The following is a 13,620-nucleotide window of genomic DNA, read 5'->3' on the forward strand; positions in this document are numbered from 1 at the left end:
TATAATGACATATTATCCACCTAATGTTCCATAAAGAAGGGAAATATGTTCCAATTTATTCCAATTTATAAAGAAAAAACAGCCAAATTCACAGTGCTGAAGTAAGAGGACCATACAGAGAATTCTGACTGGCTGATGAGCTTAGCAACAAGTGCTTTTCTCTTGCAGCTGTTTATTGAATAAGCCATAACATTAAATAAGCATCAAAATAAGCCCTCACTGACCTCTGTAGCTGCAGGCACTGTACTATTCAAATCAAATCTCAGCACTCTGCTATTCTTGTTCCTGTGCACCTACTCAGCATTTGCATTAAGCTGCCCATATGCTATACATCAATCTGATTACAATCTCTTACAGTCTTCTGTAGCTTAACCAAAATGTAATAGGAGGACTACCCTGAACAATCCATTTAATTTCAAATCAGGCAAATCTTGGCACTACTACTCAGTTGCTGAGTCATTGCTGGGTGGGTAAAGGGGTCAGGGTGAAGGGTAACTGCTGCTGCACAACTGCTAAATATGAAAATGTAAGTAATTTTGCAGTAAATTTTGAGGTTTAATTACTCCACTGTACTTGCAGCTACAGAAGTCAGTGGTTGCTTTTAAAGTGTTTTTTTTTTTAAGAAAAAGTCCCCAGTGAGTTAATACTACTCTGTCCCACTACCAACACTGAGAGACTCTGAGAGAAAATCTTTTGCATTTGATAATTTCATGTGTGTTAGATGCTGGTGTCCCTCGTTGTGCTTGTCAGTTTCTTTCGCTAGTCCGTACATCAGCATACCTCCAAACTTTCTGAGATGGGAATGAGGAACACCTATCAGCAACAGTATGTAGCCATAGGATATGCCCCCTGCCACACACCCCTTAAAGGTGGATTACACACACAAAAATTGTTGGTTAAACCTACAAGTATTTTTTGATCACTACTATTCATTTATATTGGCTTTGGAAATATCCAAATGCAGCGTTTTCAAAACTGGATAAAAGGTTTATCATTGTGAAATACTCTTTGATAGATAAATAGTGCATTTTATATACAACTGTATAGATCAGACCAAAATGAGGGACAAATGAGGAGGAAAGAGGGACAGAGGGAATTTGTTCCAAATGAGGGACAGTCTCTCGAAATCAGGGACAGTTGTGAGCTATGCATCATTACTATACACTGTAGGAGTTTATCATTGTGGGCTGGGGGGTGGGAAAGTAAGAATTGCTTGCTTTATATGGTGGCTTTTTTTCAAATATTTAAAAAGTGTCAAAGTCACTTTAAAGCTGATTTAATACTTGTTACGAATATGGAAGTTTTGGAAAATCTATAGCATGGCCACAGTTTCATTTTAAAGCATGGTAAAATGACATACAATAACATTGGTTGACTGGTCATTTCTGCGTGCCTTAAACAGTCTTTAGCACAGTTTTTACGTGATGCAGTGCTGATGGGTGTCATATCAGATGTATATGTGTGCCATTCATAGTGAGTGACATTTGTGACTGTTCAGACAGGAGATGACATTCGGCAGGACATGCTCATCCTCCAGATCATCAATCTCATGGACAGAATCTGGCTTTATGAAGGTTTGGACCTACGGATGGTGACCTATCGGTGTTTATCCACTGGCAAAAAACAAGGTGAGTTGGTGGTGGGAGGAGAATTGTGTGCTGATATATTGGAGAATGCCACCTCTACTACCATTGTCTGATGTGGCTGCAATCATCTATTAATCAGAGTAAAAAAATATTTAAAAATGAACATCTTAAGCAAGCCATAGATTATGCAATTTTCTTTTTTTTCCACCATGGGTGGAAGGAAACTAAATCGCTTGATTCTTCCATCAACACAGTCAGTGCTGATGGAGCAATCCCTCCCACAGCACTACTGTGTTCTGCCAGCGGGCAGAACAAAATGATCACTGCTGGCTGCTATAGCCACTGGCAGTGATCGCACTCAAAAAGATCGACAGGCTGGTTGTACTGAAATTAATTAATGGATCAACTTCAGTACAACCAGCCTGCCCATAGATGGATTGATTCTCAGCCGGTCCCTGCTGAACCAGCCGGTCCCTGCTGAACCAGCCGAGATTCTATCCATCTATGGCTTTGCACTGTAGTGTGTGTGCAGCCTGACAATGATTGGTCATCTGCTTGTGAAATGGATGCAAGGTTGATGATTTCCAATAATCAGAATGACCACTGATTGCCATGAGAATTTTTATGTCAAGTACTACCAATTGTTTGTGTTCTCCAGACTCCTAGGTAGCAGCTCTGCTGTGATAATTAGAAAAAGACAATGATTTCCAGGCTTCTAGGAAGGGGCACTGCTGTGTGAAGTCTAGTACACACTATAAGAAAATCAGATGAACCATTGTCCGATTTTCTACAAAGATGCGTATCATGATGTAACTGAGAATGAAACTTGTATGAGAATTCTTGAATGACAAAGACAAAGGTAGCTATGTACTAATGTAGCATGATTATCGTCAAAGAAAAAAATATGCTACTGTTTACTGTTTGTAGCTCTTTATTGATCCAGAATATGAAAGTTCTTTCTTGTGTACGATTTTTATTTTCGTTGCCCTTTTCTTCCGGGTTGTTCTTTGTTTGCGAGCATGCACGGTATGTTCTATATGATTATTGTAGACATTGAATGAAAATCAGATGTTGTGTTAACGAACAAGAAAAAATGTTCCACCTTAATTTTTTTTTTTGTCTGAACAGCTGGAATTAGCTGTTGAAAGCACTATACTAACAAACAGATTATCAACCTATTGTTCCTCCAGTGGAAATTTACGTCTAACTTTCTTATGTGTATGGGGTAGGAGCACAGTTTTGATCATTTGAAACAGATAATGATTTTCAGAATTCCAGGTAGGAGCACAACTGTGAGAACTGTAAAAATGATGTTTTTTGGACTTTCAAGTAGGAATACAGCTGCTTTGAGTAAAAGTGGGATTAGTGGGATTTTGGAAAGCATATGACCTGCAATAGTGATTAGTACTTCCCAGTTCCTCTGTATTCTGTCATTATTGTCCTCTGTGTTCTCTCAGGTCTGATTCAGATGGTCCCAGATTCCACAACCCTTGCTAAGATTCAGAACACCAGTGGTCTTTTTGGTCCCTTAAAAGACACATCAATGAAGAAGTGGTTCGGAAGTAATAAGACGGTACGCACCACCCTTTCACCTCCTGACTATTAATACTATTCATACTGGCAGACATATAGGACTACTTTAAATTAAAATACCAGGTATTATATTTGATGACGGTCAGGCCAAAAATAATTTCCCCCCACCTGGGCTGCACATTATGGTAGAGTTCTGCTCTTTTGCCCCTCCCTATGAACTTTGGAACACCACTGGCTGAGGAGCCTGCAAGGAGAACCTGGGGAGGCGAACACTGATTTGAATCTTCTTCCTTGGTACAGTCCTATTCACTCTCTGCCCATGTGGCTTGTCCTCTGTCTTCAATCCTCTGTTTTAAAACCAGAAAGAAAATGTAATTACAGTGCAGATCTGAGTGTCCAGCAGAATTTTACAATTAAGTTTTCTATCCTTCCTGATAATTTCCTGACATTCCATTTCCAATCATCTGTGTTAGCATTGTACAATGTAAGTTATTTCGAGGACTGAGGACTGCAAATGAAAACTGAATGATAGTACAGCACGGAAGAAAACTAGAGGAATTACCTGAGACTTCCTTAGAACTTTATTCTGCTTTCTTATAATGGAAAATAAATGTTGAGCACACCTTTAATCACATCTCACTCCACCGTCCAATGCCCCCCACATATTGTCCGCTTGAATAAACAGCAACATTTCATTGTCTGGTCTGCACAAGCTGCCGTTTCATTATTCAGTGTTACATAGTGCAAGATGTGACTGAATAATTCTCAGCAATATATTCATCTCTCTGCCCAGATGGGGAATCCGCTGTGCCCTTTTCTCTCTCCGACTCCATTATAAAAATCCAATTCTCATTTATCAAGCCATTTGCTTTCCGATAGACTTTAATCAACCTTCAGCCTCCCTCCTACTCTGCTAATGTGATGGAAGGTGAGACACCGAGCCGGCTCTGTAATCATTGTAAGAAGACACTCGCTGACCGATACACATTGTCCTCCTCTTAATAGAACAGGAGGAGTTAGACAATTCCAATGAAGGAGATTGGGTCTAATGCATGCTTATGACTGCACTGTTAGGGTCCATGCACACTTGGCTCAAAAAAAAAGTCCATTCCCTTGGCAGAAAAAAACACTCATATAGAGAGTTTTTGTACATGCATTTAGGGGAATTTAGTGTTTCTGCCAGAAAAGTCCTCTCAAAAACACAATCCAAAAGAGGTACTTTTTCTGCCTCTAAATGCTGACCTTAAAATATGCCTCTGAACGTCCTAGTGTGCATTGACATATAGCATAACATTGAGCTGCTTTTGCAGGCAAAATGTAAAACTCCTGTAGAAGCAGCGTTTTTTTGCGCCCAGTACAGATCTACTGTATGCACAGAAACGTATATATATATATATATGAGAGAGAGACCCTACCATAAGCTGGAATGTCTACATTTAATGTTGAGCTTTCTTTATAATATCTAGGTTTGTTGGGTTTATCCCATTGTTTGCTTCTGTCTGCTAATGGGGAGGGTTCTCCAGTGGTTATAGTGAGAAGATATAATTTAATGGGTTATGAATATTTGTTCTGTCCTGAACAATCACTAAGGAATTTATTCAAGTGATGTGAGCTGGGGAAGAGGATAAATAATTGGACAGACCTTCTAGAAAGGTTTTCTGCTTGTTGCGGATTGTGTGAAGGGTTCACTCTTTGCCTCCCAGCTCAGTTGCCAGAGTGGGGAAGGTCTTTTCCTGAGGGCCTGAGTTTAGGCCTAAGAAGCTTAAGCCAGAATGGATTGGGGCTGAAAGATCAGGGGTGTCCTGGAGATCTTAGGAGGAGCTGCTTTCAGATGAACAGTGCATGGAGACCTTATTATTTAGCAATATCTGTGATTGCCTAAAGATCAGTTCCTGTTGGGAGGTTGCTACTGCAGAATCTAAGGCCACCAATAGTGCTAATCAAGTGATCTATTATCTTTGGGAGGCTGCTATTGAAGAATCTAGGGCCTCCAATTAGTCGCTCCCAAAGGATCCATTTGTAATTGGGAGGCTGGCACTGAAATATTAGAGTCACTATCAACTTCAAAGGTAGTGGATTTGCTGTGACTTGAAAGCCTAATTTACTGTTTCTGAATATCCTCTACCCCTAACCATTTCTTCTTAGACAATGAGCCAATACATTTTTCAAAAGAAGATTGGAATCCTTGACGTCTGTTTGATTTCCTCCAATGGAGAGTCAGTGAATGCCTCGGTGTAGCTACAGGGCAAGTCACTAGTGGGGGAAGCAAGAGGGCCTGCAAAGCTGGCCACAGATGCATCAAAATTCAGTCAGTTCAGCAGGGACAGGCCAAATTTTGATCAGTGTGTGGCTGTCCCTGCTCCACAGAAGTAAAAGGGACATGCTGGAAAACTTTTGTCAATCAGCGACTGCATCCACTGATCAGTGTATTCTGACAGTAGTGAGCCCCGCTGTCAGAATACAGTGTGTGGATGGAGGAATCTTTTTTTTTTTGTTGTTGTGGTTTAGCCCGCTAGCTACAAAAAGAAAAAAAACTATGGCCAGCTTTAATCCAGCAACTTCTTCAAGGGTTATTGCTTCATGCAGTATATATGATAATTTCTGGAGATACTCCACTGGCACTGTGTGCCTGTTTTTCTGTTTGCGTTGGTCTATCTGTCTTTTTTTTTTGTTGTTGTTGATTTCTTAAATCCTATTTTTTTTTTTAAGTCTCCCCAGTTTAATTTCCTTAATTTTTTGAAAATAGAATTGTACATCCCAAATTCTTCTGTTCTGTTGATAATACAAACACCTCTTCAAGAATAAATAAAATACACCAGCCTGCCCTAAGATTGATTTTACCCTGCCCCCTTTTCTTTTGGTACAGAGCTTCTCAGTCAAGGTGACAGAGCACCAACATCTTTGTTTTTCCAATGATTACTGGTCTTCCTGGCCCTGGCAGGAGGAGGAGATGTCTCTACAGAGTTCTACTATTAGCAGTGGTAATTTTTACATAGTTAGTCTGGCTGAAAAAAGACAAAAGTCCAACCAGTTCAACCATAAAAAAAAAAAAAAAAATGATAAAATCCCACACCCACAGTTGATTCAGAGGAAGGCTAAAACCCCAGCAAAGCATGATCCAATATTCTCCTTCATGAGGAAAAAAATTCCTTCCTGATCCCCCGAGAGGCAATCGGACATTCCCTGGATCAACTTTACCAATAAATGTTAGTAACGAGTTATATTCTGTGTATCTAGGGAAGAATCCAGGCCTTTTTTAATGCAATCCACTGAGCTGGCCAAAACCAACTCTTGAGGGAGTCTATTCCACATTTTCACAGCTCTTACTGTGAAGAAACCTTTCCGTATTTGAGGATTAAATTTCTTTTCCTCCAGAAGTAAAGAGTGCCTCCTTGTTCTCTGTGATGACCTCAGGGTGAATAACAAAACACCGAGTTCACTATATGAACCACTGATGTATTTATACATGTTGATCATATCCCCCCTCAATCCCCTCCTCTCAAAAGATAATAAATTCAGTTTCTCTAATCTTTCCTCATAGCTGAGCTCCTCCATGCCTCTTATCAGTTTGGTTGCCCTTCTCTGTACTTTCTCCAGTTCCCCAATGTTCTTTTTGTGAATTGGTGCCCAAAACTGAACTGCATATTCCAGATGAGGTCTTACTAATGATTTGTACCAGTTGAATATGATATCTCTCTCTCTGGAGTCTATACCTCTTTTAATACAAGAGAGGATTTTGCTCGTGTTAGAAACTGCAGCTTGGCATTGCATGCCATTATTAAGCTTGTGATCTACCAGAACTCCCAGATCCTTCTCCATCATTGATTCCCCCAGTTGTACCCCCCCTAGTATGTATGATGCATGCATATTCTTAGCCCCCAAGTGCATCACCTTACATTTATCAACATTAAACCTCATTTGCCACATAGTTGCCCAATTACACAGTGCATTGAGGTCAGCTTGTAAATTGAAGACATCCTGTAAGGACGTTATTCCACTGCACAGCTTGGTGTCATCTGCAAAGACTGAAATGGGATTTTTGGTAGCAGGAAATTTGGCTCATCTCTGGAACACACCAGAGGATTTAAATAAAGATAGTTGTTGATTTATTATTTCTTTTGGTTGATATTCTTTGAACATTTCAGTGCAAAAGGTACAAACAAACTAAACTCTGCGGTTTAATCCCAAACACTTCTATATTCCGGTCATCTGCATGCTCAGAAAGAGTCTGCTGAGGGGGTACAAGCAGACACCTATTCTGAGAGTCTACAGGAGCCTGAGATTGCACCCGTGAACTGCTGATAGTGTGTGCAATGCTATGCAGGCTCCTTATTCCAAATTGCAAATTGTTTTCCTTGCACAAAATGTGCTTTTATTTTTTTTTTAAAAGGTGAATTTATCCTTTAATTTCATTCAGAGTTGTGCTTGCTCTGCCATCAATAAAGCTCATGCTCCCTGCTGATTAGAAAGCTGTAGCTCTGGCTCAGCAAGCAGTGTGTCGGACCTCTGCAGACCATTGTATACAATTACAGAGCAAAGGTCCTCCTCTACAGAATGCTGGCAGGTGACAGACTTTTCTACTAAGGTTGTGGCTGCTTACTAATTAAAAACTGCAAGATGCAGCACACCTTTTTTTTTATGCACCTAGAACATATTTAGCTGATTTACAAAGATACATAGCTAGTCAGGTGAAAAAAAAGATGCAAGTCCATCCAGTTCAACAAATAGAAAACAAAAACAAATAGAAAACCACCATATACAGTACACAATCCTATACCCATAGTCAATCCAAAGGAAGGCAAAAAAAAAATAATAAAGCATAATTCAATTTACAACAGCAATGGAAAGAAATCCCTCCTGATCCCCCAGGAGGCATTTAAATATTCCCAGGATCAACTGCCCCTGGTGTTGTTACCGCAAAATGTTAATATTCAGTTATAGTTTGTGCATCTAGAAAAGCATCTATCTCTTTTTTAAAACAATCTACTGAGCTGACTGGAGCTGGTTCTTGAGGTAGTTTATTCCACATTTTCACAGCTCTTAATGCGAAGAAACCTTTGCATATGTGGAGGTTAAATTTCTTTTCCTCCAGACACGAGTGCCCACTTGTCCTCACTAATTACGTGAAAGTGATTAAAGCTGCCCATACTGGGTCATATTTTTTTTTCTTTTGACTAGCGCTATTTTATTCTAACAGCAGGGAGATTTCCCCACTGTCAGACTACACAGATCTGCACTTCAGTCTGTTGCCTGCGACACTGATCAAGCAGCATGACTGTGCAATTGTCAGTTAAAATAACGCAGCGTCGTAACACAATAAATGGCCTGGTCAGGAAGGGGGTTAAATCCTCAGGAGCGCAAGTGGTTAATATGTTCCCATCTATGATACCTAGAGCTCCTCCAGGCGAACAGGGAGCAACAAAGAATCATGCAGCCCCTGGAACACAGGTCAGACCTGATTAATTAAACTCCGCTCCACTGGGTACAGTGAGCTAAAAACTAAATATACTTACACTAACACTTAACTGTAAACCCAAAACAGAATTCCAGCCTCGCTGGATACAGTGTGTCACATTAAATTTGCCTAATAGAATAAATTAACTCCATTGACTACAATGGGCCCAACTAAATTTACTTATCTTATCACCTAACTAGGACGGTGCTATGCTAGTAGCAGTGCAGTTCCCCAGCCCCCCCTTACACTTACCTGAGTCTGATCTCAATCCAGCAATGTACACAACAGCAGAGGCTCTCCTGTCGGCTCCCACTGCTGTCAATCACAGCCAGCGAGGAGGGAGTGGGGGGCATCAATGGACACACGGAGCAGGGCTTGGAAGCAAGAACGCATGAGTAATAAAAGCGCTGCTGATAATGACCATCAATATAAGTTAGTCATTACCTAAAGATATAAATATATAAACATGCTCAATATATAAAACATGGTTTTGAGCACGCATGAGCGTCACCATAGCAAGCCTCTTGCTATGAGGGCACTCATCAGGGGGGAGGTGCCAGGAGTGCTGGCTGTGGAACCAGAGAAGAGGAGGATTGGGGCTGCTGTGTGCAAAACCATTCCATGTATGACATATTTGGGTTTTTTCATTATAATTCTGCTTTTAGTAGCTCTGTAATCACTACTTTTAGCCAATTTCTTATCCATTTACAAACTGAAGTTTCTACGCCCATAGACATTAACTTACACATTAGTCGTGTGTGGGAAACTGTCAAACGTTTTTCCAAAATCCAAGTATACTATATACACAGCCACTCCTTTGTCTAAATTTTTGCTCTCCTCCTCACAAAAAGAAAGTGCATATGACTTTATGAAAATACAACTAGTATGCTGGATGTTGCTAGCAGCAAGATCCTGGGTATAAAGTGCTCTGTACACATATAACATTTGAGCAGCTTCTACATGAATGCAAGTGTACAGCATTAATGCAGCCTTTTGGTTGCTAGGACACAGGTGGTTAGTGCTACCTCCGTTGCTAGTATGCATCCATTGCTAGAATGCAAGCAGCTATTGTTGCCAAGCATTCTCAGTTGCAAGGATGCAGGTGGCTTGCCACCTAGCACCCTCAGTTGCTAGGACGCAGGTGGCTTGCCACCTAGCACCCTCAGTTGCTAGGACGCAAGAAGCTCTTACCATCTAGCATCCTCTATTGGTAGAACGGAGGCAGCTTTGCCACCTAGAGCATCCTCAGTCCTCCGTTGCTTGGATGCCTATAACATTTCCCCCGTAGCATCCTTCATTGCTTGGACACAAGTCCAACAGATTATATTTGTGTTCTACAGCGTACATATGTAAATATTAGTGCAGGACCTCAGACACAGTTTTTTCTATTGTTTTATTTTTTTTTTTTCTTATGTACCTGAGTGCATCACGGGTGTACTGGTCGTTATGCAACTGTGTGCATGGGTCCATAGGAAACATTACACCTATGTTCAGAGACATAAAATTTACTGATGAAAATGTCACATTTTTTGCAGCCATGTGCATGAGCCCCTAGTCTAAAGGTCCAATTTCCTCATAGCAGATCTTCTCCTTGCCCCTTTTTATTTTAATGTCCTTTTTATGCACTTTCTCCAGTACTCTGATACCCTTTTTATGAACTAGTGCCAAAATCTGAACTAACGATCAATGGTACTAATGCTGGTACTACAACAAGGGTGGTTCATGTCTCTCTCTCTGAAGTGTACAACTCTTTTATAATACAAGAAGCTATCTTGCTCACTCTAATGGCCAGTTTGCACCAGAACGCGGTGTGGGAAAGGCTCACTCCATGCACATTTCCCACACCACAGGTAAATATGCTGCCTTGCGATCTGCATGCAGGTACTAATGTAATGTTAATGGCACCCCAAATGCAGACCACAGATGCATTGGGTTTGTGGGTACCATATTGCATGGTACTTCAGTATCGTGTGGTTTGGTGTAGTGCGTTATGAAAAAGCAGTGTTTGCGCTTCTTTTTCCATGGTCCAGGGCATTTTGCAGCCCATTCAAATGAAGGGGTTGTCTAAACAAAACACACGGTACTGGCACAGAAGCACGTGTTCCCATGCAATCCCACTGTGACCAGCCCTGAAAGCTACAGATTGGTGCTGAGTGAAGAGTGCTTAGTCTTTGCTCTACCAGAATACCCAAATTCTTCTCCATCATTTACTCTGCCAAGATGTATGATATCCAGGGGCGGACTGACAACTCATGGGGCCCCTGTGCAATAGGGGATCATGGGGCCCCTGTGCCCTTGCCCAAACTCAAAAAACCCTATGAAAAAGGTAACAGGGGCATCTCATGGGGCCCCCTACTGACCCCCGGCCCTCGGGCAATGCCCGAGTTTCCAAATGGTCAGTCTGCCCCGATCATATCTGTATATGATTAGCCTACAAATGTGCATATGTCATACAATCTATATACATCTCTAATATGTATAGTACACGACTCATCTACAAAGATATTGTGTGTGATGTGTCACTTTTTCTGGTGTGTTCCACAGGCCTCAGATAATTTCCTGTATTCATGTGCCGGCTGGTGTGTCGCCACCTTCATCTTGGGTGTCTGTGACCGCCACAATGACAACATAATGCTGACAAGCACAGGTCATATGTTCCACATCGATTTCGGGAAGATTTTGGGCAATGCGCAGATGTTTGGGAAGGTAAAAAGGTGAGTGGAGCTCCTGTATAATTTGTTAGGTGAGAGGAGTCCATGACTAGTCCATTCTAGAACTACAACTCAATGTGCTAGTGAGGAAGAGAATGCTCACAGCTGGCTGCTTTGTATAACAGAGACTTTATCTATAAACAGTGACTAAAAAAAAAAAAGTACACATAAACAGCGCTGTTTATGTGTACTTTTTCAGTCACTGTTTATAGATTTTTTTTTGTTATTTAAAACGGCAGCTTGGTTTAAATATTTAATTACTGGTTTAATCATTTTTATTTTATTTTCGTATACCAATATTTTCACCATTTCTTGAGAGCGGGGATATAGGCTGGTTCATCTTATATATTTATAACAGAGACTTTGTTGGTGTAGCTGCCTTCTGGCTGAACAGATGTACAACATACATAGCACACTGATGGAAGATACGCTGTGGTTCCCTTTAACAGAAAAAGTGCTTTTGTGATTAGGAGCTGTGTTTTCAGACATTGTGCTGCCACCTGACCTCTATGGCGACTCCCCATATACTGGATAATGTCCAGAATATTTTGCAGTTTTGTTCACCTTCCAGAAATTTCTCTGCTAGTTTTTGGATGACATGTTATTATCTTCACATCATAGGAAGATTGTCAGTGGTGGGGAGGACTTCCCATGGGACTGAGATGTGTTTTATTTTCCCATAAAAGGGGATAATGAACTGCTTGATGACACATTGTGCGGAGACGTCACACACACACATCCCAATCTGCCACAGACCTGCACACCACCCGCTGAGGAAGGGGATTTGTGGGGTCAGGAAGTGTAAACTTTCCCAGGATGCAAATCCAATTTCATGAACAGTATGTTGTCCTCTGTCATTCTTTTCTTGTGTGAGCAGCTGTCCCACAACTGACAATCATAAGGCCCAGCATCTACCGCTGGTTGAGGATGATTATTCTCACTTCAAGATCAGTTTACACTTTGCTTTTATTCCTCTTCACAAGCCAGTATGAATGTATGTCAGACACTCCATGTACAGTGACAATAAATCACTTCTAACCATGTTCAGTCCTGTAATTCAACAAGTTTTTCATAGTTCCTTCAGTTCAGTTCCAACACAGATCATGCTTCAGAGGACACTGCACATGTGAACAAGCCTTAATTTTGGATGAAGCAGAGAAGAATCTGTGTCAATGCTAGGAAGATTCCCCCTCTCTGTTTTGTCCTGGGAGCACCAGAATAAGAATGTAGCACCCTCTGGTGTGCTACTAGAATTGTGTAGGGAAAATTCTTGTGTATGCCTCATGGTAACTGTGTGAGTCTGTAAATAGGTTGGGTTACTGCAGGTCAGCCTGGATGGCCTAACAGATTGGGACTCGATGGCCTCCACCTGGTTCTGGAGGACCATGGAACCTTTCAGAAGCCAGTGGGTGGAAGGGGTAGAGTTTTTGGGAGTTTAACCAATCCCAGGTTTTGAAGCCATGGTAGAATGGTGAGACCAACCCATACGTATGGGGAGTCAGGCTGGCACGGCAGTTGGTGGAAGATAGAGTGATGATGAGACTGTCGGTAGCCTGGGAGGGGTCCCCTAGGTTTAGGGGAGACTGGCCTCTGGCTGGCTCAGGAGGGTCCATTCAGCATCACGGCATGAACAGGATTAAGGCCTGGGAGCAGTTTGAGCAAGGAGGACAGAGTGAGTACATTAGCACAACCAGGGATCTACAAGGGGAGAGGAGAGCCAGGAGAGTTGGTAGTGTCTGTAGGCTGTGGAGCTGGGAGCAGTTCTACAGAGGAGAGGAGACATCTCTGCATGAAGTTTGCAACAAGCTAAGCTAACGTCAGTTGGGCATGAGTACCTAGCCCGTAAGGGGCAGTTGCTACTGATCCATAATGACTGATCGCTGTTAAGGAAAAGAACAGTCCAGGATCTGTTTCTGTAAAAAGTAAGGAAATTGTTCCTGTGCATTGATTCAGTCAAGTTGAGCATCCCATAATCCCTATTACCCTATCCTAAATTACATTCCCTAATAAAATAACAAAAACCAAGCTCATGAACTGTTCATTGACTGTGGATTCGAGTGTGGAAAATGCATGTTGCCTGGCTGTGTGAAGCTTAGAGGAATCCAAAAACACAGCGGCCATCAAGAGGGTAGCACTACAGGAATAGACAAGAAATCTTCCTATGGGGACACCTGCTCTGGTGACTATAGGGTAAAGCTCCTTTCACTTCCATTTTTTTTATCTGGAACAGAAGATAAATGGAAATTTACCTGACAGGATACAGGAATTGAAAAAAACTATGCCAGTTGCCTTATCTGTTCTGCATTTTATCCAAAACTTAAAAAAAAAGTTGTGG

At 41.4% G+C, this 13,620-nt stretch overlaps 1 protein-coding gene across 6 annotated transcripts in view; it reads left to right on the forward strand.

The window, feature by feature from the left end:
• Nucleotides 1-13,620, forward strand: part of PIK3C2G (phosphatidylinositol-4-phosphate 3-kinase catalytic subunit type 2 gamma) — a 115,681-nt gene that overhangs the window by 70,505 nt on the left and 31,556 nt on the right. For all 6 annotated transcript variants that reach the window (XM_089689093.1, XM_089689098.1, XM_089689097.1 and 3 more), the window contains exons 22-24: nucleotides 1,499-1,628; nucleotides 3,044-3,159; nucleotides 11,119-11,288. In XM_089689093.1, coding sequence (XP_089545219.1) covers nucleotides 1,499-1,628; nucleotides 3,044-3,159; nucleotides 11,119-11,288 — 416 coding nt within the window. The remainder of the gene's footprint in view (nucleotides 1-1,498; nucleotides 1,629-3,043; nucleotides 3,160-11,118; nucleotides 11,289-13,620) is intronic.

Source organism: Staurois parvus, unplaced genomic scaffold (assembly GCF_062004578.1).
Source record: "Staurois parvus isolate SC_StPar_1 unplaced genomic scaffold, SC_StPar_1.0 ptg000469l, whole genome shotgun sequence".
Classification (NCBI taxonomy): domain Eukaryota; kingdom Metazoa; phylum Chordata; class Amphibia; order Anura; family Ranidae; genus Staurois; species Staurois parvus.